The sequence below is a fragment of the Pituophis catenifer genome, unplaced genomic scaffold (genome assembly GCF_029215685.1).
Source record: "Pituophis catenifer annectens isolate HBS135680 unplaced genomic scaffold, rPitCat1.0.hap2 SCAF_2, whole genome shotgun sequence".
NCBI lineage: Eukaryota > Metazoa > Chordata > Lepidosauria > Squamata > Colubridae > Pituophis > Pituophis catenifer.
Window position 1 is genome coordinate 160,174,046 of NW_027256882.1, and position 23,026 is coordinate 160,197,071.

A 23,026-nucleotide genomic window follows, 5' to 3' on the forward strand; every position below is an offset into this window, starting at 1 on the left:
CTCTCTGAAGTTTGCAAATCAAGTATAAAACTAATTCTGCTGCTACAGTATTGTGCTTACTTCTAGAATATATACATACATTTAGAAAACCATACGCTATGAGAAGATGCACTCAAGACTGTATGTTTAGATGGATTTTTTCCTAGCTATTTGGGTAAAAACAAAACGTGAGAGAGTGCATGTAAGAACAAACACTTGCTAAACGTAACACTGTTCAGAAACGATCTGCTTTTTCCTATTCATTGGGATGAATCATTCCAGGATCTTGCTCAAAAGTCCAGCAATGATTGTCACTTTCTTGGATAAATCCAGTACGAAGAATGAGTTTATATGACTAATGCACTGTAACAAAATATGATTGGGGGACGGGGGCACTTCAGGATAATCATGCCTTAGCTTTCATATCCAGTCCTACTGGATGGACTCATGAAAGCAAACATAGCTTGTAGAGTGCAACCTACAGTCCTGCACTGAAGTATCTAATTGGTCTGATGCAGGGGTGGGTTCTACTTACTTTTACTACCGGTTCGCAACAGAGCCGTGCGTGCTCGCTTCGCACGTGCAGAAGCTTCTGCACATGCGCAAAAGCATTTTGATGATGTCAGGGTCAGTGGGCGGAGCCTCCTGCCAGTTTTACTACTGGTTCTATAGAACTGGTGCGAACCGGGGGCAACCCACCACTGGTCTGATGGCTCCTGAGTTTCCCTGCTTCTCATTGGCTGCCCGTGAAATTGTCCCATTTCCTTGCTTGGGGAACCTCATGCTTTTCAGCCCCTATCTTTAGTAATCCTTTTTCCATCCAACTGTATTCGTCTGCAAGCAGTCCTTGACTTACAGCCATAATTGAACCCAGAATTATAGTCATAAATTGTGTTCGTTAAGTGACTCTCCACGTCACCATGGCTGATTTTACAACCCTTTTTACATCAGTTGTTAAGTGAACCCAATGGTTCTTTTTTTTTTTTTTTTGCTGGAAATCAGAAATTAAACCCTGAACTTTGGAACCGGGTTGTAAGTAGCTCTGGGGAAGTCCATTGTAACTTTAAATGGTCACTAAACGACCAATTGTAAGGCAAGGACTTACCAGTAACCTACTTCATAAGTTTTCCCAGTCTTCCCATAAGCGTCAACGATGGAAGAGCATGCATGGATTGGTCAATATTTGTGGATCTATAGTGCCACCTGCTGGTTTCTCCTGGACATTGTGAGAAATGGAGGCAAGATTCAGCCTCTTCATTATTTTCATAAGCTCTGACAAAATGAAGCCCTTTCCCCAAAGCTAAAGATTGACTTATTGACAGCATTAAAGCAAAGAAGAGATGAGATGTATTGATGGATCCTTGTTGTTGTCCCGCTCTATGTAGAGTACAATTGACAATGTGGAAAAGGATTCTTTAAAAAAAAAAAAAGTTGATTATTTCTGACTAGTCATCATCCCTGCCAAAAATGCTTACCTGAGTGTGTGTGTGTGTGTGTGTGTGTGTGTGTGTGTGTGTAATGAAATGTTCTCCTGAGCTGCAGACCTGCAACAAGTTCTTATTGTAACTATTCTTCTGTTTGTAGTGTTGGTGTCCAAATCCTCTCCGAAGAAGCCTCGTGGCCGGAGCATCTTCAAGGCTCTTTTCTGTTGCCTTCGTGCACAGAATGTGGGGCAGACGGCCTTTGGCAACAATCATGGGCTGCATAAGGAAGAGACAAACACCATTGCCAAGGTGAGGAAATGCTGGTGTGATGACAGCTGAATCCACCCATCTACCCAGAGGGTTTGCAAACGCAGCTAGTGGGCTTGGGAGCTACTTTTTCTACTTCCTTTTTCTTTCTGGATTCTGGCATTCCCGATGTTAAATGGGTGTCCTTAGGATATAACCTCTACCTGCTTCCCCAGGCATCAAATACTCACCTTGCTGTCTCTGAATGTCCTTTCTTGCTTTTAATTTTCTCCCGCCTGTGTATCACTCCTTTTTTTTTTTTTAATTACGCAAACAAACCCTTGATCCTGTGCTCCAAAAAAAAAAACCCACCAGTGGCTCTTTTGTTCTTTTATAAAATTGCCTGCAGCAGGAAAATATCTGGTTGTACTGAAAGCAATTGCTTTTAGAATTGTTTTGGAAATCAGGGCAGCTTTTCCTAACCCAACCGTTTGTCACTGTGTAAGGGCTGACATTCCCAGAATTTGCAACTGGAGATGTTGGAAGCTGCAGTCTCAACACATCTAGGAAATGCCCAGTTGTGGAAGGCTGTGGTATCTGTAACTGGTATCTATGGAGAGTGCTATAATATAGAACGAGGAAATAAATTGCCCATATGAAGATTTCTCTGCTTCTCCATGGGTTGGGAAGCCACAGCTAATCACGGGAGAGTAGAACAATGAAAAGCAAACCAGTTTTATCCAGAAATGGACTTCATTCTATTTTCTATAGTTGTGTAAGCAGACAGAAAAAGACCTTAAATATTATAGCTGATGGTGTATATATCTATCCTTTCTTTAAAACTACACGGTTTAGTTGCCTTGTCTCTGAGATGTGGATGAATATCCTCTTTAAAAAGAGGACATTAATTTCCACTATTAAAAGGAAAAAAAAACTTTGATTATGCATAGCAAGGATGGGGAACCTTTTTATGGACAGGAGCTCTTAAAATCATGTGTCATCTGCTCTTCCCTTCTTTTTTTATTTTGGCCTGCAGTTGACTCAATTAGATATAAACCTAACAGAGATGCAATGCACTTATTTTGCTTGTGATTTCTTTATTTTTGAAAGACGCCTGTAAGTAAATAAGTAAGAGCACTGCTTGATTTCCGTCTGTTGCCCCAAATATCTGCAGCACGATCAAAGAAATTGGGGCTGCATTAACAGACTTAAAGTCCCCTTCATGTGTTAATCTAAAACATCCTCTAAGCTTTTCAAGCATGTAGCGCTTGTAATTTTTCAGAGTCCCTCGGCTACCCTTTTCTTCATGTGCCATGGCTGTTCTGTGTGAGAAATATGTATAGTAATGTGTGAAGCCAGCCTTTGCAACGCTGTTCCTTGACAGAGGCTTTGCTGAAATCCCCGAAGAATAGTATCACAGTCTCATCTTTCTCATAAACCTACATCTTTGCTCTCCTCTTTTTTTCCCCCCTTTTAGTCTGATCTGTTGCAGTGTCTTCAATACCAGTTTTATCAGGTATGTGTTTGTTCTAAAGGCAAGAGAGATCAGTATCTGCTCTTGAGCCAAGTCTTCATTTGTCCTCTGGAAATAAATGGCAGGCGTAAGGAGTTCCTCATTGAGAGAAAATCCCCAGTAAGGGGCAGCAAACAGTGGCATTTGGGGTCCTGCTTACTATGGATTGAGTAACAGTTCAATGTGTCTGCTGGTTTAATATTACCAGTATTTTCAGTGAGACTTAGTTGCAATTAACTTCAGTTTTGATGTGTTAATTCAAATAATGTGTGTGGCAGCAAGGAAGGAAAATAATGCAGTAGATACTCAGCTCTAGCTTGGTGGTAACAACCTTGCCTCTCTGTGTGTCCGCGGGCTCACACATTTGTATATGTGAACAAAGAAAAACGATCCTATTCTGACTAAGCAAATTTCTGTTCATCTCCTGTGAAATGGGGGGGGGGGGGTTCTGCTTGTCTTGCTGTTGAGAGCAAATTTTTGCAAGCAGGAATGTGGCATGGTGTAATTCACACCAACAGCAAATGTGTTAGTGAAACTCTCCTCTGTCAGTTGCTGTGAGCATTCACAGGACTGACGACCATTTTCCCATTTGGGATGCAGGAATTTTGTCATTCAGAGTACAGCTTGGACTACAGCAAGAGTTTATCCTTAGTAGAAAGTTAATATTCTCAAGCCAATTCTGTAGCCAGAAATGATAAAATTCAGACATGGGTTTATCAATAGTTTTGTGTCAATGAAGTCACTGAGACATCGGGGGGGATATCTCGTGGCAGTGTTTTCCCAACTCAACAATTTGGAGTTTTGCAGAACGTATTCTTGAATGCAAACTGCTGCTCCTTCTTTGGTGTGCATATGCACTCCTTTTCTCTGTTTTGTAGAGGTGTCCTCCCACATGCCAGCAACATGGATCAACAAGTAAATTGCTCCTAGAAAATGTAGCTGTCTGTCAAATAAATAGAGACAGTTTCCCCTGGAGCTTAAAAAATGCTATGATGAAGAATGATGGGGGTAATAAAGAGAAAAGTTGTTCCCTGTTTGCCTGAAAATGACAGTAACTACTTTGAAAAGGGATCTAATGTTTGCTGTAGAAAATTTTAATATGTCAACACAGTATGCAAATTCAAGGCATATTCACCTATTCATAACTGGCTTTGACCAAATTCTGAAATGTACTTGTCTGAAAGAATACATAATGGAAATTACTTTGCTTTTAGAAAGTTTTAGAAAAAAAGAATCGAAACTTAACTGGACAATGGTACATCCTTAGTCTAAAAATAAAGTCATTGAGGCTTTAATGTGGGCATGAGGTGATTATTGGATGGAGAGGGAGACAATAGAAATATACAGGCTACAGCCTACAGTGTGTAACACTGGAATTATTCTACATTTTAAAAAGCATCTGTATGAATTGTACTCCTGCGTTAAAAATAACTGTAGATTAAAAATAGATCTGTTAGTTAATGGGAAGAAAAGCACTTTTGAGATACAGGTAATCCTTGATTTAAGACCAGAAAATTTGTTGTTAAGAAATTTGGTCATTAAATGAGATATTCCATGACTACGACTTGCAATATTGATTTTGTTTCTGAGAAATCAGCTGCAAAGGTCTCAAATGATGATCACATGACCCTGGGATGCTGCAGCCATCAAAAATTCAAGGCCCTTGCCAAGCGCTTAAATTTTGATCATGGGACCAAGGACAGGGCAGCAGTTATTAGTGCAAGGGCCAGTCGTAAATCACTTTTGTCAACACCATCATCATTTCAAACGGGGCTAATGGAATGGTCATAAGTCAAGGATACTTGTATTTTTATTGTGGAGGTTAAGGATCTCTAGAGGTCTAAAACCTGAGGTGATATGCACATTTTAAATATTAGGCCTAGGGCAGTGGTTCTCAACCTTCCTAATGCCGCGACCCTTTAATACAGTTCCTCATGTTGTAGTGACCCCCAACCATAAAATTATTTCTAAAACCATTGAAAATATGTGTTTTCCAATGGTCTTAGGCGACCCCTGTGAAAGGGTCGTTCGACCCCCAAAGGGGTCCCGACCCACAGGTTGAGAACCACTGGCCTAGGGGTTGTTGTTTTTTTGGCCATGCTTTTTTTCTCTGCAGACAGACTTAGACTTAGAATAACTTTATTGTCACTTCGAATGTACACTAATCGGCATACATTAAAATGAAATTTCATTGCATACAGTTCTCAAAGGATCACCACCTCCAATATACACTACATAACCATGACAGAATAAATAAATAAAAAATTATGCATATACCCACATATATTATATGACACAGAGAAACAACACAGTCTAGTTCGGATGTATACACGTACATGGTGAGGAAAACAAATCTTGCAAGTTTCCCAGACGGATGGCATAGGGAACAAAGCTGTTACAGAATCTGGTAGTCCTGCTAGAAATACTTCGAAACCTCCTCCCAGGGTGGATTAGTTGCTGAAACAAGAACTTTCCAAATGACAAAATATGGTACTTTTTAATATAACTGCATGAAGCTTGTTAAATGTGCCTCACAACAGCGTCATTTCTTTTGGTAAGATGCCCAGAAGCATTTGGGAATGCATGGCATATAAAGCAGAGCAGGGCAGGAATTTAGATTGAAAGGGAAATGGGCTATGATGCATGAGACAGGGCTCGGGTAACATTTTCAAGCAGTTCCTTAAAGCAGCTGCATCTGTTCCAAGCAATTGCAGCTTGATGTTGGATTGAAAGAGTGGCTGACAGTTGCTATGTTCCTGCAGCTTTGCACAGCTGTAAGATAAAAGTTCCAAAATTAAACTTGTAGAATTAAAACAGGATACAACGCATATCACAAAATGTGGTTCTTGCAGCCAGCGGAAGCTAAGCTCACTTTTCTTTTTCTAGATTCCTGGAACATGCCTTCTCCCTGAGGTGACTCAACAAGACCAGGGCCGAATATGTGTGGTGATTGACCTGGATGAGACCTTAGTGCACAGTTCCTTCAAGGTGAAACCCTTGAGTAGCTCCCTAGTTTCAGTATTGTTGCATAATGGATAAACAAGAACAAGAAGACCCGGAGGGCATACTAGATCAGGGGAATGAAGGTCTGCTTTAGAGGGAACATCTGATTTAAATTTCCTCCTGCTGTTTGATGCCTTTCACATATATTGGCCGATATGCAGGTAGTCTTTGAATATATGATTCTAATGGAGTCTGCTCATCATGGTCATGAGTAGTAATGGTTGCAAAATGGGTTGGTCGCGTGATTGGCCCATGGTCCGATTCTATGACCTTTTTTGCAACAGCCGTTAAGTAAATCCGTTGTTAAGTGAACATTGCATTGTTAAGCAAAATAATGGATTTCTGTGGGCACAATTTTGCCCAAAACCTGGAAATGCTGATTTTCTGCAAAATGGTAGTAAAATGTGGTCATGTGATCTCAGGATGCTACAAACAACTGTGAATTTAGTTGTGTTACCGAGCACCCAAAGTTTGACCATGTGACCATATCGGGGGAGGGGAGGCTGACCATTGGAGCTTTGAATCCTGTTTATAAGTAGCCCCAAGGTAGATCTTTGTAACTTCAAATGGTCCCTGAGCAACAACGAAGGACCGGCCCACGGTGCCTCTGACAGTGAAAATGGAGTCGCGGCCCTCCCGGGCTCCATTTTCAGCTGCAACTGCCTCCTGCAACCCTCTGTCAGCGAAAATAGAACATGGGAGGCCTCCGTTTTCGCTGGCAGAGGGCTGCAGGAGGCTATTGCGGCTGAAAACAGCGCCTTGATGAGTGACATCATCTGGCCATGCCCCCTGGCCACGCCCCTCCCCTGGCCCACCGAGGTCAAACACAATCTTCATACAGCCCTCAATGAAATCAAATTTGACACCCATGACCTATATCATACTAAAAGGAGTAGTTGTTCAGCACATCTCTTCATATATGTTCTGCCCTTGGAAAGAGTGATGATCTTACCAAAGAAGATCAAAATTTATTCCATCACTACAACTACATCTCCTCTAAGCCCCAAGTAGTAGCCTCAATTTACAATTTATGAATTCAGAGCTTCTTAGTGGAGGCACTGTGTTGCTTATTCTAGGTCAGTATTTCTTAATCTCAGTAATTTAAGATGTGTTGACTTGCAACACCCAGAATTCCCCCAGCCATCATGCTGGCTGTGAAATTCTGTAAGTTGAAGTCTGTGCGTCTTAAATTCACTGAGGTTTAGGAACACTGAATTATATAATAACAAATTTGTGTTGGCGACTCCCATCAACAAATGGGAAGAATCTGTCAGAAGTTAGAATTAGCATGACTAAAACATGCCTGATCCATCAGGAATTTAGGTTTTTGATATATAGTGCTTCAGGCATTTAAGGTAGTTTTTTTTTTTAAAAACGAGACAAAATGCAGAATCTTGCAATGGAAATGGAAGCAGAGCCTATTAAATAATGTCATTTAAAAATCCTGGAAAGAAGTCAGGAGCTGTCTTTAGACAGAAAATTTGGGAAGAGGGTCCTGCCGGGGTGGGGGTGGGGGGAGAATAGCGCAAGATTTGTTTGCCAAATTAACATGTTCCTTTTAACAAAATTCTCAGCCAATCAACAACGCTGACTTCATTGTGCCGGTTGAGATAGAGGGAACAACTCATGAGGTAAGCCTCTTGCTCTTCACAGTTGGAAGTTGGATGGGTTTGGCGATATTTTGCTTCTGGTACCAAGTGTGCGTTTAAGACTTTTCTCTTAGCCAAGACCACCTGCAAAAGAGAAGAGGAGGAAGGTCTGCGGTGAAGGCCTCAGCCTGGTTCAAGTAATCCAGGATAGGCTGTTACCAGGCAACACGGCCTATTCTTGATTACTTGTTTCAGGAGGCGGCTTCTTGCAACATAGGGTTGATGTTCCATCATAGTGACCTCCCTGATTGGATGATGCACCAGCAGGAGCTTCCAGAGAGGAAAAGTCACCAGGTGAAGAATGGCAGAGACCACCAAGGACTATTGAGACTTAATCTACATTTGTTTTGGTTCTCTGCTCCCTAAAATGTCTGAAATAGTAGCTATATAATCCTGCAGTTGGTTTCTGATAATGTAGCTACTCCTTACCTATCAACAAGAGAAAGTGTTCTTACAATGGACTTGGCAGATTTTAAAATGGTGGGCTGTAGCAAAGGCTGGAAATGTAACTTAAAAGATTCTGCAGATTTCACGAACCAGCCAGTGGGCGCAGCTTCTTAATAAAAAGTACAGCAAAGAACCACCCTCTTTAAAATAAGTAAAGGTACCTTTACTCAACATCGTCCAGCAACTTGTCCCCTTGCTTCTTTTGGGGAATGTCCTTTATAGAGAATATACAGCAGATTATAAAGCAGTAATTCGAATGTACCTTTCTTGAGATCTGTGATAGCATATTTGCTTTGTTCCAAGAGTAAATATAATTATATGATGCATAGTTCCTGTTCAAATTATATATTTCCTCTTCCAAGGAATATAGGATAGCGTAGTTGGTCCTTCCCGCCTTTTTTATCTGTATAGAAAAATCCTGTGAGGTGCCTTAGATTAAAATATGGTGTCTTCTGTTGAGTGTAACAGCTGAGCAGAGACTTGAACTGAGGTCTCCTTGTCCAAGGCTGATACCTCAACCAGTTTATCATCTGGCTTTCATTGGTGACACTGAGGAGGTACCAGTATGAAGTTCCATCATAAAAATTTGCCCTTCTTCCCTTCCCTTCCTATTTTATTTGTTAGTTTTATATTCTGCCTTTCCTCCAGGAGTTTCTCACCTCTGAGATGATCAGACACTGGATGTCTAAGGCAACCTTCCAAAACATTGGTATTTTTAAGACGCATTGGGAATGCAATTCCCAGAATTTGGGGGGGGGGGGGATTTATGCAGCCGTTCCAGAAACTTAGGCTGAGATCACTTATTATGTTTGCAAAGTTAGATTTCCAGTCCTGCTAAAGTTTTCCCCCTATCCTTCATTCATTTTATTGAGCAAACACAGATCTCTGTAACTGGATGCTTGCCAAATAATAATATGAATAGAGTCTGGAAATGCTGTTATATTTCCTATGTGACTTGCCCCTATGTGTCAGACCCTGAGGGATAAAAGAAGGCTGGGTAATGAAGGGAAGAGTGTGTGGTGGGATAGATTATGACACGAGAGTTATGGATTGGATGTCTGACCAGAAAAAAGACAATATCTGCATTTATTGCGGTCTGGAAACCCCTTTATAGACTTTTTGCCTGAAAGAGAAAAAAACAAGCTTATGATTTATGGATTTGTTGATTAGACAGAAGAGATTGTAGAAAGAAAAGAGCTATGTGGTAACCTTAAAAGTAAGAGGTAAATTTATAATTGGACTTATAACTGCTGTAAAGAAGACTGGACATTATTTCTTTGTATTATTTCTTTCTCTATTTTTCTTTTACTTTTATTTCCTTTCTTGCATTTTTAGCATTTTCTTTAATTTCTTCTTTTGTTTTTCTCACTTATATTAGTTTGTATCTTCTTTTAAGAAAATGTTCAATAAAAATTATACAAAAAAGGGTTATGGGTTGGAGAAGCAATTCTGCCAACTCTTTTCCACCTTCCACTTCACCCTTAAAATATTTGCCATGCTTTGCATATTTTGGCAACACAGGAATTAAGCCTGACCTTTAACTATTCCAGTTCTAAAGCACACTGCAGATATAAGAAAGTACTTTATGTACCATCTCCTCACCTTTCTGTTAATCTCTAGGTGTATGTGCTGAAGCGGCCATTTGTAGATGAATTCCTGAGGCGAATGGGGGAGCTGTTTGAATGTGTGCTCTTCACTGCCAGCTTAGCTAAGGTGAGTGAGTTCCAGATAGCTTTGCCGGACTTGTAGCTATGCTTTCAAAGTTCCCTGGTGCTATAATGAGAAGAATTTGTCACTTAAATTTTGTGAAATTGGTACGATGTAATTATAGATTTGCAGGGAATTTAAATTCTTATTAATAACTGACCACAGAAGGTTCATATATATATATATATTCTCTCAGCCCAGCCTACCTCATCTTACATAGGTGGGGAAAATAGGAGGAAAAAGAATATTAGCTACGTTCACCATCTTGAGTGATTTATAAAAATGGGAGATGATAGATTAGATTAGATTAGATAGATAGATAGATAGATAGATAGATAGATAGATAGATAGATAGATGATAGATAGATAGATAGATGAGAGAGAGAGAGAGAGAGAGAGAGAGAAGAGGGAGAGAGAGAGAGAGAATTTTGTATATACACACACAGGCACATACACATGGAGAGAGAAAGGAAAGAAAGAAGAAAAAGAAGAAGAAAGAAAGAAAGAAAAAGAAAGAATAGCCAATTCCACAAAACTTCACTTAAAAGAATCAATGCCAAGTAACAAATTCTGCTTTTATGGGACCTGGTCACAGAGGCATAGTATTCAGATTATCTTGACTGCTGGGTCCTTTCATTGTCATTGTTTTGTTTCTACTCACAAAGCACTCCCCTCATCTCTTTCTCTCTCCTGGCTAGTATGCTGACCCAGTGACTGACCTTCTGGACAAGTGTGGAGTCTTCCGGGCCCGCCTTTTCCGGGAGTCGTGCGTGTTCCATCAGGGATGCTACGTGAAGGATCTCAGCCGGCTGGGCCGTGATCTGCGCAAAACCCTGATCCTGGACAATTCTCCAGCTTCCTACATCTTCCATCCAGAGAACGCGGTGGGCTTTTTACTCTCTAACTTTCCATACATGATGGCTAAGGAGTGGAATTGTGGATTAATTTGTAGTTCTGATTTTGATAGATCACTTGGCTAAAAAAAACCATTTTAATCTGGTTTTGGGGAAGAACTTTTTAAAAAACCAATAGCACCTTCAAGAGTTGTTGTTCCCTTGCTTCTAAACTCTTGATGTGTACTGTGACATTTGCTTTCTTGAGCTGAACATAAATGACGGTTGGTTTGCTTTGGGAGTGGCATTCCCTCTTCAGTGACAGAAAGGGGGGGCGTGTGTCTTCTCAGATCCCTAGCCAGAGATTTATAGGAACAGTGTGGAGGCAGATGCTGATCTTCTTTTTCACCTTATCATTGCAAGACTTTCTCGTCTTCATGTAGAGATAGCTGAGAAATCCGGATTCCGGTTTGACATCGCGGCGAGACAGCCGGGAAAATAGCAGGCTCTAAGGAGTCCCGCTAAAAACCCGGCTGCCGAACCGCCGCTGATGGGTCTTCGGACCAGAACCGTTCTGCAGGGACGGGGTAGGAAGAGAGGCGCCTCAGACGACCAAGAGGAACAGGCAAATTCCTCAGAGGTCGGAGGGAACTCTGTGAGTCGGCGGTGGGGGGCGGCAGCCATGGCGGCTGCCACGAAGCTGGGACAAACCGAACTAAGAGACGGGCAAGAGGAAAGAGGAAAAGAAGCTCTTTGAAGCCGGGTGAGTGACACCAACCTAGGCTTGAAATAACTCTAGAGCAACGATGGTTACTTGTAAGACCTCTAGCCTTAAAATAGCGGCTGTGGATTTGAGGGGCATAGAAGATTTTGGAAAGTAACTTCAGGAGGAAAAGACCCGCTAGGAAATTTACTCTGGTATAGATCCAATTGGAACAATTCAACATTGAGACATGCTGAAAAGATTGGGAAAAATTCTCAAATTAGAATTGGACTTTGAAAAAGGAAAAAAGAAAAAGGTATGGATTCATTTTTAAAACTTAAAAGAAGAAGAGAGTTAAATTGGACTGTTACATAATTGCAACAAAATGGATATTGGCGTGACTAAGGGAAAGTGTGGATTGCAGAGATACACCTTCTGTTTTAAAAAGAAACACTGCAACTTGCTGTTTGTTTTGGAACACTCTGAAATTACAAATAATAGCCGTGGGATTTTGGTGGAGGAGGTTTCTTCTTTGTCTACAGATGGCTTCTTCAGTGGAAAGAAAGAGAAAATATAATGGAACTTTCATAACTGTTACTTATTGGCGCAGGAACAAAAGAAGTCAAATGGCGCAGGAACAAAAGAAGGAAAGTTGATGTACTTTGCAGGGAATAGATGTAACAAAAAGAATTTAAAATGACACATGGAGAATTAATTTTGGGAATTTTGAATTCGAAAGGGAATATATGTTGATAGACAAGGAAATGTAGAAATAAAATATATTCGGTTGGGAAAAAAGAATATAAAAATAGTCTGATTAAAAATGAAAATGTAATGTTTAGATGAATATTAATTATAAAAAGGAGGTGTTCATAGATGGATAAGGATGGAAAATAAAACAATGTGATTAAAATAGAAAAATAAAGTGAAGATGGATAATATTGTTAAAAAGGAGACTCTTATAGATGATTAAGAATGAATATGAATATGAGAAGAATCCAAGAAATTTTATTGATTTATATTGTTTGATGTAAGAATTAAGTCTCAATGTTAAACTGCAGAAAAAATTGAGAATGATAACATGATTAAATATGAATAACTATTGTATAGATGGAAGGTAAAATAAAAAGGGATTACACAGAGATAAACAGTAAAATTAAGAATATGCTTAATGAATATGCTGGAAACAGTCAAATAACAGATGAATATGCTGGGAAACAGCCAAAATAATAGATGGAGATTTTTTTTTTGGGTGTGATAGTAAAAGACGAATATGCTGGGAAACAGCTAAAATAATATGAATATGCTGGGAAACAGCCAAAACATAGATGATTATGCTGGGAAACAGCCAAAATAATATGAATATGCTGGGAAACAGTCAAAATAATATATAGAGATGTTTATTTTGGGTGTGATAGTAAAATAAAGATGAATATGCTGGGAAACAGCCAAACAACATGAATATGCTGGTAATCAGCCAAAACAATAGACGACAATGCTGGGAAACAGCCAAATAATAAATGAATATGCTGGAAAACAGCCAAAAGAAGATGATCAAGAGACAGATAATTAAAATAAATATGATTTAAACTGGAATTGATAGTAATAATAAAATGATTATGTTGGGATTAGTATTAAAAATAAAGGTGACTGTTGATATGAATAGTAAAATGAAGATGATAAGATTAATAATGAAATGACTCTGTAAAATGAAGAGTGTAATGTGTGATAAACGGGGTAAGTTAAAAGAGATTAGGATTTAAAGACTTAAGGTAATGGGTCCTAGGATATGGGTATATAGATAGAATTTAGGGTAATGATTGTAATTAAATACTGAGTTGTGTTATTTGGAAATTAAGATTTGTGGTGATATAATAGAAAAGTAAATGTTTAGATTAAGATTACAACGGTGGAAAAAAATTCTGTTTTGGCTTTTACTTTAAAAGATGTAATGGTAGAGATGTGGGAAAGAGCTTGATAAAGAGGGGTAAGCGATTGTACCTATTCATGACCGGATCAGTGCTCCGTTCTTAAAAGATGTATTTTATGTTTATGTTTTTAAAAAATTAAAAAAAAAAAATTCAAAAAAAAAAGATAGCTGAGAAATTCTCTCTCAGCTCCTCCCCTTCCATCTTTCCCAGTTTACTGAATGCTGTCCTACACACCAAGATTATAATCAGAAAGAATTCAGCTAATTCTCTCTTGTTGACTGGCATTCCTACAGCCCCTGTCTAGCTTCTTGCCTTTAAAGTGGCCTCATCCCAGTAACATGCCACTCTGTTTAATATTTGAAATATTTAACCAACTTTAAGCAGTTCACAGATTCCACTCTCCAGTGTAGGAAAACTCCCATCGCCACAGTTCTAACTAGACAGGGATTTTTTTCCCCCTTCCTTTCTCAAAGCACTAGGCCATCCAGCTGAGCTGGATTCGAAGGAGAATTAAAACAGGAAAAAAAAAAAAACCTCACTTATTCACACAATCCGTAAATGAAGTAGTAGGAATTCATTAACACAATATATGCTAATAAGCACTAACTTGGACAGCCTTTAAAAGGCTTGACTAAATTCCTGAAAGACAGGTCTCTCAAAAGACAATGGGCCTTAAAAATCTCTACATGGCCTCCCAAAAACTTGGGAACAATATGCTCCCAAATGCCCATGACAGGAGGAAAAGAGCAGGGAGGTTTATATCTCCATCTTACTAGGCTCCCCAGAGCATCTGTTGATCACTGTGAGAAACTAGCCTTGGCCTGATCCAGCAGAGGCCAAAGGGGTTGCAGCCAAGAGTTAAATAATTGCTGTTAACATTTTAATGCCACTCCTCCGATCCTAGTTTTGCCAGGGTTGTTTTACTTTTTCAAAATACAGTACCTTGTTCCCTGCCTGCTTGCTTCTGATTGACTTCTCTTTATCTCTCTGACTGCCCTGTAGGTGCCGGTCCAGTCTTGGTTTGATGATATGACAGACACTGAGCTGCTGAACCTGATTCCTGTGTTTGAGGAGTTGAGTGGAGCGGAAGATGTCTACACCAGCCTCGGCCAACTAAGGGCACCCTAACATTTTCCTAGTGCTGTGGCCGCTGGGGAAACTACTTTTTTTTTTCACTCTGTGCCTTCAGTATTGGCCAGGAGGGAAAGGGAACAGTGCAATTGCTCCCCATCACCCTGCCACAAGGCAGATACAAGCACTTTGGAGGCAATAACCTGCCTGGCTGCCTTCTGCGCAATGCCAGAGCAGTTTCCAACCAGGGTATGGCTGGATGCTAGAGCTTCTAGCCTTTCCACCAAGAGCAGGGACATCCAAAATAACCCCACCCCATTCCCAATAGTGCTAGTATCTATGCACTGCACCCCAACCTTTAGGGGATCGATCCTTCCTCCCTCCCTCCCTCCCCTCCCGTCCCCAAGGCAATGCCAAATGTTTTGGATGGATTCTTTAAAAGGTACATCCTCCTCACTTGCTTTTACATATTCTTGGCAGTGCTTCTTACACAGCCCCCAGGCGAAAATATGTGGAGACTTCTCATCTCTTGGCTGGGAGTCAGGATGGCCGCCTCTACACTCTCAAGATATTTCTGTTCTTGCCTGATCTTCTCATATAAGATCTTTCTGGGTTGTTTTGAAGTTGTTGCTTTCTTTGCCTGTTTTGTGAAGCTACCTTTGCTTCGCAACCTCTGGTTCCGGGCCTCATCGCCCTGCTGGCTTTGAGAAACCCTTCCTCACGTGTGTGTGTGTGTGTGTGTGTGTGTGTTTGTTTTTAACATTCTGTCTTGCAGTTGTGTTTTGCCTCTGATGAAAGGTGAGACCCCTGGACTTAGAAAATACTTTGCAGCAACCCCCACAACACTAGTAACACATAGCATTAGTGAGGACAAAGCTAGCCAGCCCCACCAATGCCACACTCCTTATTTGCTCAAAGACGAAGCGTCCCTGCACTCCAGCTTTGATCAGTTCCTTTGGGGTGGGTGGGTGAAGGAAGTGACTTCATTGCCTTAAAAAGGGCACCCAGTTAGGAAGCTGCCAGGACAGTAGGGTGCCTACCCTCGACCCAGTTCTTCCATTGTCTTTCAGTGTGGAAGATGGAAGGATTCTGATGGTCGTCCCCTGATGGTTTTTATCTTGCTTGATGATGCTGAAGGCATAACTTCCCACTCAGGTTGCTCTAGGTTCCATCGTTATAACATGACAGCCCTTAGTCCCCCTTGGATGGTGACAACGAGTTGGGGAATGAATCTGTTAGAAGCTAGGAGACTTTCCATGTACGCACAAGCCTGCTTCGTATGTCATTTGCCTTAACAACTGCCTCGCTGCCTCTGTGCTGCAGCTGCTTGGCAGCAAGCAACTGTGCCTCTTTTGGTGTGGCCTCTCCAATTCCCGCTCTTCCCCGCTCCCCCCCCCCAAACTGGTTTCAGCTCCAAGCAACCAAAAGTAGTTGGAGAGTTTGTTAATATTTATATCGCAGGGAGTCGCCGGTGGACATTGGTTTTGTTCTTCCTAGGGTTAAGGTCCTCTTTCCTTTCGAACTGTGCCTGACATACTGTGAACATGTGCTTCTCAAGTGCCACTGGGAGCAAGGGAAACCAAATGGATTAACAGTGCCGGCTTGCTTTTTTCTTTCTTCCTCCCCCCCACCATCAGCAATATATTGCAAGAGAATCTAATCTGTGTTTAGCCATTGTAGGGCTGGTAGCAAAGAGGGGTGAGGAGGGTAGAGTCCATGGGGCTCTTTTTTAAAAAATAAAAATGGTGCTGCCTTATTGTTTAAGGGGTGGCGGGCAAGTTACAGGTCATCTCATCACCTCAGGACCAAAGCATTGACCGCTGCTGTTTGTCAACCAGCCAGCTGTTAGCCTGACCAACACGCTACTTGATATTTTCATCCCTGTTTTAAGTGTGCTGATCAGTTTTCAGTGGAGCCCTGAGACTGTGTGTGCACACTTAGTCAAACTTCAGTCAATTCTTGAGCGGCATAGGCCCTGTTGTCCCGTGTCCCCCCCCCTCCCGGTCCCCCCCATTTTTCCTGGCTTCGTTTTTCTGGTCCTGTTTGGTCTCCTTTGCTGAAGGTCTGGATTCCTGTGTTTGGGGGAGGGCAGGACGGGGGATAGGTTTCCAATTTCAGACACCAATGAGGAAGTTCTTTCCCTCCCTTGCAGTTCAGCCAGCAGCTGCTTACGCACACAAGCCAGGAGGAGCCGTTAAACTTTGCAAAGTTAATGAATGTTGGAAAGAACAAACCCTTTTTGTTTTCCCTTCCTATTCTCACAGCGTTGTTCTTGCTTTGTGTCAGCCGAAGACCAATTGCCTCTCTCTTCCTTCCTCCCTCTCATGCCAGCAGCTACCCCAGCCTTTTCTTCAAGATGAAACAGGTTTCTAGTCCTTTGTTGGACCGAGGTTAGATGCTGCCCCCTGAAGGGAAAAAAGAAAAGAAAAAAACCAGTTCCCAGTAACCTTAGCCAGTATGGTCATATGTGAGGGATGCTGGGGATTGTAGTCCAATATGCTCTATCTACATTTGCTGCAGAAATCACTTTTTTTAAGCCTTAAAGAGGGTGGGATTACGATGAGAAGAAAGCAACCCATATATTCTCCTCTCTAAATTGAGTGGGCAACATCGCAGTCCTGGCGTGGAGGGATCTGTATGAAATGAGTCTGATCTGAAAAGAGGCAGATTTTTTTTTGGGGGGGGGGTGTATTTGGTTTTATCAAGTTGTGGGAAAGAAACTGGTTGCTGAAAATCATGTGGACGTGGTGATAAATCCCTTCGGACAATCCTGCGTGGAGGGAAAAACAGTGATCGTAGGACTTCAGTAAGTAGCAGCGCCTGCCATGTTGCCCATAAACGCCCATTCCCACTCTTGATTGTAAATCATGTTTTAGAGCCATAAGGATTCCTGGGTCCAAACTACCATGTTGGGATTGTGCCTTGATTGAACTATGGTTAATGAGGGTAGAACTCCAGCCTAGAGGCGGCCCCAGCACTTTACCAGGGCCATGCCTTTAATGGCTGCCCCATGTACTGACTACACTAAAGACACATACACACATAAATCTACCCACGCTTGTTTATGGTACCTTTTTTACATCCAGTCTTGTTTGGTGCTCCCATTTCATACAAGAAATGGAGGCTGTTGGCTTTTGAAGAAAAGAAGCCTCCAGCTTTCCCTTCTCTTCTCCCTTCTCCTCATTAAACTGTACAAATTTATCACATGTCCTCACTTGCTGGGTTTTTTGTTTTTTGTTTTTTTTGTTTTTTTTTTAATGTTTTAATTGAAAAAAAATCCCAAAACTTGAAGCTGGCACTTGTTGCCATTATGAACTCTTTCTATTTTTGGAATCTTTGTATTAACTGCAATTAAAGAAATAAAAAGAGATCAAACTGTGTCTTTTCATTAAGCGTTTGAGTGGGTAGCTCTCTGAGGGGGAAAAAAACTAAGGTTTTGTAGCTGCGCAAGTAAGTCTGGAACACTAAATATCCTTTACGGTATTCGGTGGAGAAATGCACAAAGCTGCACAAAAAGGCTGGTTCTTGGAGTGACTGCAGCATCAGGCAACGATGTATGTTTAAAAAACCCGATGCAAAAATTGCTTTCGATTTTTTTTTTCCTCCAAAGAATCAATTTGCATAATACAGCTGCCATCCTAACTGAAAGCCAAGTATAATTATGTTAAACTTGGTTTCAAAATCATCTAATAATTGTTGATTTATAAATAAAGCATAGGTATATTTCTGCATTGCAGCCAGATGATACTGGACGTAGGGCTTGTTTTCCATTTTCCAACCTAGCATTCTTCAGATACAGCTGACAGTCCCAGCTTGCCCAACCAATAGGCCAGCACCTGGATTGGGGAGGGAGAGTATGGTAGGAACGTTTGAGATATGCCTCCTGGCTTTTCAATTGTGTGTTGGGGTTTGGAAGACTTGCTCCCATAACTATTCATCCTTTGAAGTTGTGGGGAATCCTCAGACAACCTTTATGAACCATGTAAACATTGATGGACTCTACCTGGTTTGAACTGGAGCCAAACAAATAAGCATCACCCTGCAAAGACCCAGAAATAAACATTTGAGAATTTGCTCTCAGTCGTTTCTATGTTTTATATCCTTAACTTCTGCCAAAAGAGATCCTGAGTGTGTTGGGAAAGAGGCTATTTTCCATTGCAGTGGTTCTAGATGTAGCTGGTTCAGAAAGAGACTTTTTCCCTCTCGTAATCAAAATTATTTAGTTGAAGTTTCTTGGTACCCTCATTGCAGAGTAGAGTAGAACCAGACTCTGGGAGAAGAGATTGGGGGGGGGGTGTTCCCATCAGAAAGAATTGGGGGGAGAATTTCATATGATTGAATTCACTTCAGTTTTTCAGTTATGAGGCAGAGCTGGATGGGGCAAGCAATACATTAACCAGTTTGAAGAGCTGAGGGGGGAAAATACACCTTGTAAGAGTCTGGAAGTGGTAGCTAAGAGGCCTGGAGAACTGCATTTGGCTCACAGGCTAAGGGTACCCAGCTTCTCTTAATACCTTAAATAAGCTAGGTGCAGGGAGTGAGGAAAACACCAGCACCTGGTTTATTCATCCATTCAGTTTGAATGCTGCCTGATTGTAGGAGCAACATTAACACCAACAAAATATGAAAAATTATCTCGTGTATAAAAATAATTGCAAAATAAGTGTAATGTAGCAGTCCAAATAACCAATATAAAACATTACAAACTAGAATTCCATCCAAAGTCCTGAGTAAATAACCAGGTTTTCAAGGTTTTCAAAGTTATTGGGAAGGAGGTCATATGGGTCTTGGGTGGGAGCCCTATTCTAAAGGGCAAATCAGTCTTGGAATGAGCCACCTTACTGGGTCATATGCAAGCAGAAACCAAAGAAGACTGTGGTTTTTCAAATAACCACGCTCTGCCACATAGGGCTTTGTAGATAATAACCAGCACCTTGAGTTACACCTGGAAATACAGGCAACCAGTCTAGTTCACAGAGCAGAAAGATGTCACATCAACAGGCTGAGGCAATATTATCACTGCTTGTAGCATTGTATTGTGGCTCAGTTGAAGCTTCGGAGTGGTCTTCAAAGGCAGCCTCACGTAGAGCATGTTGCAATAGTTGAGCCATGAGATGACACTGTGAGTAAAGTGATCCAGGAAAGGATGCAACTGATACACTAGATGGAGTTGTGCAAACACCTTCCTGGCCACAGCAGCTACCTGCTCTTCAAGCAGAAGCTGTGAGTATGGGAGAGCCCCCATATTGCATGCCATTCCTGACCAGGGAGGTATAACCCCATCAAGGAGAAGATAGAAAATCCTTGTGCCTGGACAGTCCTGACAGTCACAGCCCCTCACTCATGGTAGGACTGGTCTGCAGTTGGTTTCTCCCCAATCAACCTCCAATTGATAAACTACACATGGGATGCTCAACCACCTACATTGGGCACATCAGCTTTGGCCTTCAGCATCTCTGCAGCAGAGTATGCCACTCCAGTGTGGGGCACATGATCTGCACACATGAAATAAGTTGATGTCACCATCAATGAAGCAGTATGCTTAGTGACAGGTTGTCTCAAACCTACACCAATTGATAAAATATATCCTTTTGCTGGCATTGCCCCACCAAAGACCAGGAGAGAAGTAGCAACAGATGCTGAGAGAACTAAGCAAGAGAATGGTTCTTGACATCCTCTGAACTGACATACTGTATGCTCCTAACCCGCTGACTCAGTTCTAGGAACAGCTTTATGGCAAGAACAAACATTCTTGAGGGTACACAAGAACAAAATTGAATTAAAAGATGGAGGAAGGAGACCATAGAGCAAGGAATAACATTAAAGGAGGATACGGCTGAAGGATCTGACCTCCCTTATACTACTTGGAGGGCCCTGAATGGGTTGAGAGTTGGAGTGCCTAAGTGTAATATGCTCAAGTGGAGGCTCTTAGCAGATAACAACACATTATGTTAATGTGGAGAGACACAGAGCCTGGCCCATCTACTGGTATATCAGCTACTACCTGAAACATGTGCCGATGGTGACTTATTTTTGGCCAAAAGTACATCAAGAAGGTGGCTTCATTCTGGCAGTTTAAAGTTTGATCGAGACACGGGAGGAGGAGGAGGAAGGAGAAGGAGAAGGAGAAGGAGAAGGAGAAGGAGAAGGAGAAGGAGAAGGAGAAGAAGACTCCAGGCACTAGCACTGAATTTCAACAGCCTCACTTGGCTAACCTGGGATCGAAAGATACAGTTGTATATCATCTCCATATTGATGATATGAAAACGAGTAGTAGAGCCCTGGGGAGTGACCTACCCCAACCCCCACCCCTCAGCATCGGAAATAATTTGCAAAGAAAGGAAGAAACCACTACAATTTGATGCCCCCAAATCCCAACCATTCCCAATCCAGCAGTTCTGTCCGTGGATCATGGGCAGCTTCTAGAATATAGTCTCAATTCTGGCTATTGGCTCATCTTCTTCCCTGCACGATGAGCTTGCTCTGCCTCTCTGTCTACTGTCTTTTGCATTGCATTTCCGAGCAAACCACTTTAATGTGGTTTAATGCCATATTCCTTCCTGCTCCCATTTTGTTGCATTATTGATGTAACCCTGCATTTCAGAAAAATCAATGGAAAACTGGGATGGCAGCAATAAAGAGAGGGCTGGCCCAGGAACCCCTGTAGCTCCTCCTAGTTCAAGGTTTTCAACGACGACAAACAAACAAACAAAAAAAATTAGATGTTTTCCCTACATGAATCCAAGTCATTGGGCAAGGCCAGCTCTGTTTGGACCAGGCAGCTCACAAGGCAGGCAGAATGCAAATATAATCATATCTGTATGAGCTGGCCTGGATCCTCCGGTCAGAGGCTGTTCTGAATGGGAAGGGACTATTTTCTCTGCCTGGCAGACTCAGCCTTAGGGAGAAGTGCAAGTTATCTCCAGCAAATTCTTGGTAAGTGTGGGCATGGTTTATGGGGTGGTTGAAGCCGTGCTTAGGAGGAAGGTGGGAAAGAGTGGGAGGAGATGGAGAACCCTCCATAAGGGATGGGTATCAAGCTAAGCTGATGGAAGTTGTTTTTCCCAGAACAGCCTCAGGAGAAAAATCAGATTGAAGAAAGAAGTGGCAAGGTTTCCTGAAAATGCAAGCACTTAACTAGCAGTGCAGTCTTACGGGTATTTGAGCCCCACGTAAAGTTACAGCCTTAAGAATGCTCAAAGGGAGCTTATTTAAGGCAGCCCACTGAACTGTGTGAATTGAATTACAATATATTTCTTTAAGCAAATTAAGCCTCCAAGATAGGTGTGGGCTGGTTGCAGCCATTGCCTCAAATAGGATCCACCTTGCATACCCTTAAATGTCCTCTGTTTGTTGGGATGTCATTTCTTACAAGACTGAAACTGGGAAATGAAGTCAGGGTCAGAGACAGAATTTGGGCTTGGCTACCTTCAGTTCCATGTGGTTGTGTGAACATGTCTGATATGAATTGAGCTTTAGCACCCAATAAGTGATATTTTTGTCGACAGCTTCTAAGGTCGGTTAGTGGCTCTTTGAAATTTCCTTGGACAGCTCTGTATTTATTTATTTAATCACTTTATGTGGCTGCCCATCTCATAAATGTGACTCTGAGCAGCTGACAACACCTTAAAACTAAAAAATATTAGCAAAGGATAAAAATCTACCATGGACACCAAGGAAAACACCAATCAACACAAACATTCTAATAGACCAGTGGGTCTCAACCTTCCTAATGCTGCGACCCTTTAATACAGTTCCTCATGTTGTGGTGATCCCCAACCATAAAATTATTCCTAAAACCATTGAAAATATGTGTTTTCTGATGGCCTTAGGTGACCCCTGTGAAAGGGTTGTTCGACCCCCAAAGGGGTCCCGACCCACAGGTTGAGAACCACTGTAATAGACCATCTAACTTCCCCAGTCCCAGGCCCTGGAGCACATCCAGGTCTTCAATGGTTTTGAAAAGGCCAGGGGGATCAGGGCCAATCAGATCTTGGGGGCTTTGGGGGCTTCAGAGGACTGGCCCTGAATAAAGTCTAAATGTACCAAGAAGGACTGGGTATACTCAATCCAATCAAGTGCATTCTTACTACAAGTTTTACATGTTGCAGATTACAAAATATTGGAACAAAAGCTAGGGGATAGAAAACAAGGGAAAGGGTATGGAGCAGAGAAAATCTACTTGAAGAGCAATCTTCAATATTTGGTAGAGAGGCTACAACCAAGCCTGCTAAACCTTCGGTTCAGGGCAAGACAATGAGATCAGACTTTTGCTTTGAAAAAAGCAAATGGAAGATATGAAGAAGCCAGATTAATCAACGTGATTACAATGAACGCCCAGCCCATTCTCAGGCATTTGTTTTGATAGCAAAAAGCTTTTCGAATTTGATTGACCGCAATGATTCTGCTTTTTGTTACTTTAGAGCTGACAAAGCTCCTTCCAGGATATTAAAAGCTGTAGCAGGTCTAAAATATGCACCGATGGCTTCAGACTTTATACCAGTTTGATGACCGTATCTT

The 23,026-nt window shown here is 41.6% G+C and overlaps 1 protein-coding gene across 1 annotated transcript in view; it reads left to right on the forward strand.

Moving 5' to 3' along the window:
* Window positions 1–17,886, forward strand: part of CTDSP2 (CTD small phosphatase 2) — a 53,323-nt gene extending 35,437 nt beyond the window's left edge. Inside the window, exons 2-8 of the mRNA XM_070937906.1 lie at window positions 1,564–1,712; window positions 3,127–3,165; window positions 6,049–6,150; window positions 7,740–7,796; window positions 9,882–9,974; window positions 10,667–10,852; window positions 14,438–17,886. Coding sequence (XP_070794007.1) covers window positions 1,564–1,712; window positions 3,127–3,165; window positions 6,049–6,150; window positions 7,740–7,796; window positions 9,882–9,974; window positions 10,667–10,852; window positions 14,438–14,563 — 752 coding nt within the window. The 3' untranslated portion in view covers window positions 14,564–17,886. The remainder of the gene's footprint in view (window positions 1–1,563; window positions 1,713–3,126; window positions 3,166–6,048; window positions 6,151–7,739; window positions 7,797–9,881; window positions 9,975–10,666; window positions 10,853–14,437) is intronic.
* The last annotated feature ends 5,140 nt before the right edge of the window (window positions 17,887–23,026 follow it).